We start from the raw sequence: 1,348 nt of genomic DNA, 5'->3' as shown, positions 1-1,348 counted from the left end.
ATGGCATCCACTGCGCACGGGCGCCGAGCAACAACGGCTCCGCGCAGACCACACGACATGCCGTCGGCGAGCCCCGGGCCACTCCAAAACGAAAAACACAATTTAGCGTTTTCAGTAGGGCCACAACGTATCCGGCAAAAACGGCATTTCTATGTAATAGGGACAGCAAACGTATTCAAAAACGTATAAAAACAAGCACAAAAACACTGTGTGTAACAAGGGCCTGAAGCAAGGGAACCATGGCAAATTGTATACACAACTTCTCTAAGAAAGGTAGGTGGGTTTCTCTTTCTCTGTTCTAGCTGCAGCTCGGTTATCATGGTGTTGTCCCAGCAGCCTCTGATGAATTGTCTTAGAAGTTGCTGATCAAGGTCGGTCGCAGGCTACGGTTGAGCGCTTTCTGCCACTCAACAAACTCATCTAGCAAGATTGGCCAGGCTCCGTTTTCATCATAGTTACTCAGGTCTGTGTTGACTGTCCTGCTGAACTCTAACACGTTGTACCACTGATCTTTATTCATTACGCTGTACTTAGACTGCTCTAGGAACTGATAAAACACAGGGAAAAGAGACCACGTCCTCCCAAGCAGCAGTGCCAACATGGACTTAGCTGTGTCCATGTCCAGACTCCTCTGGTCCTTATTCCTGGAGAAGTCAAAGGCGTATCGGTAGATATTCTGGAAGATTGCAGAGTCGTTGAGCTGACAGCGGAGGTAGTCCAGCCTGCTCTGTAATCTTTCTGTACAGTCACACTGTAGTAGAGTCATTCCCCTTAGCCACTCCTTCTTAGTAAAAAATCCCATATTTGGTGCTTCTAATTTCCAGGCTAAAACCAACATAATAATGTTCTCCAGTTCCACTCCGATGTCCTCACATAACTTCTTCATGCCGTTGGGCCCGACCACCTCATCTGGCCCAGCATACTCGTAGAACCAGGCCAGGCACTTCTCACTGGAGAACTTTTCCTCTCCACTCAGTAACCTGCCCCCATGGATCTGAGGCCTACAGAAACTGGTGATTTTATTCTTGTGGAGCCCATGGTCGTCTGACCCCGAGGACTTTCTCTTAGCAGGCATCTCTGAGGCTGGACTGGGCTGCTGGTTCTGGACTGGAGTAGTTTGTCCAGCGTTTGTGATACGATGTTTATGTCAGCCAGTCCGCACTGTCGCTTTTTTGTTACAACCTCGTCAACCGATCACTTTCAGCTGCTCTTGCTGTCGCCGGGATACTGCTTCCAGGGTGGAACGGGGTGCTGGTTGAGAATTGCAGGTTTCAGGCCCCGTTTAGACGAGCGTTTTGTGAACAGAAACCGCAAAAGTCATCTTGCGGTTTCACTTTTAATTTTACGT

At 48.8% G+C, this 1,348-nt stretch overlaps 1 protein-coding gene across 1 annotated transcript; it reads right to left on the bottom strand.

Moving 5' to 3' along the window:
- Window positions 1-352: 352 nt before the first annotated feature.
- On the bottom strand, window positions 353-1,075 carry LOC311247933 (DCN1-like protein 5; the record flags this gene model as incomplete). Its single annotated transcript, XM_084338911.1, has 1 exon — window positions 353-1,075. One exon carries the CDS (start codon window positions 1,073-1,075, stop codon window positions 353-355), a length of 723 nt encoding a protein of 240 aa, XP_084195037.1.
- Between the last annotated feature and the right edge of the window lie 273 nt (window positions 1,076-1,348).

This window comes from Notolepis coatsorum (genome assembly GCF_963971535.1).
Source record: "Notolepis coatsorum genome assembly, contig: SCAFFOLD_212, whole genome shotgun sequence".
NCBI classification, from domain to species: domain Eukaryota; kingdom Metazoa; phylum Chordata; class Actinopteri; order Aulopiformes; family Paralepididae; genus Notolepis; species Notolepis coatsorum.
Note: the sequence above shows the minus strand (reverse complement) of the source record. Positions and strands in the feature narration are given on the sequence as shown.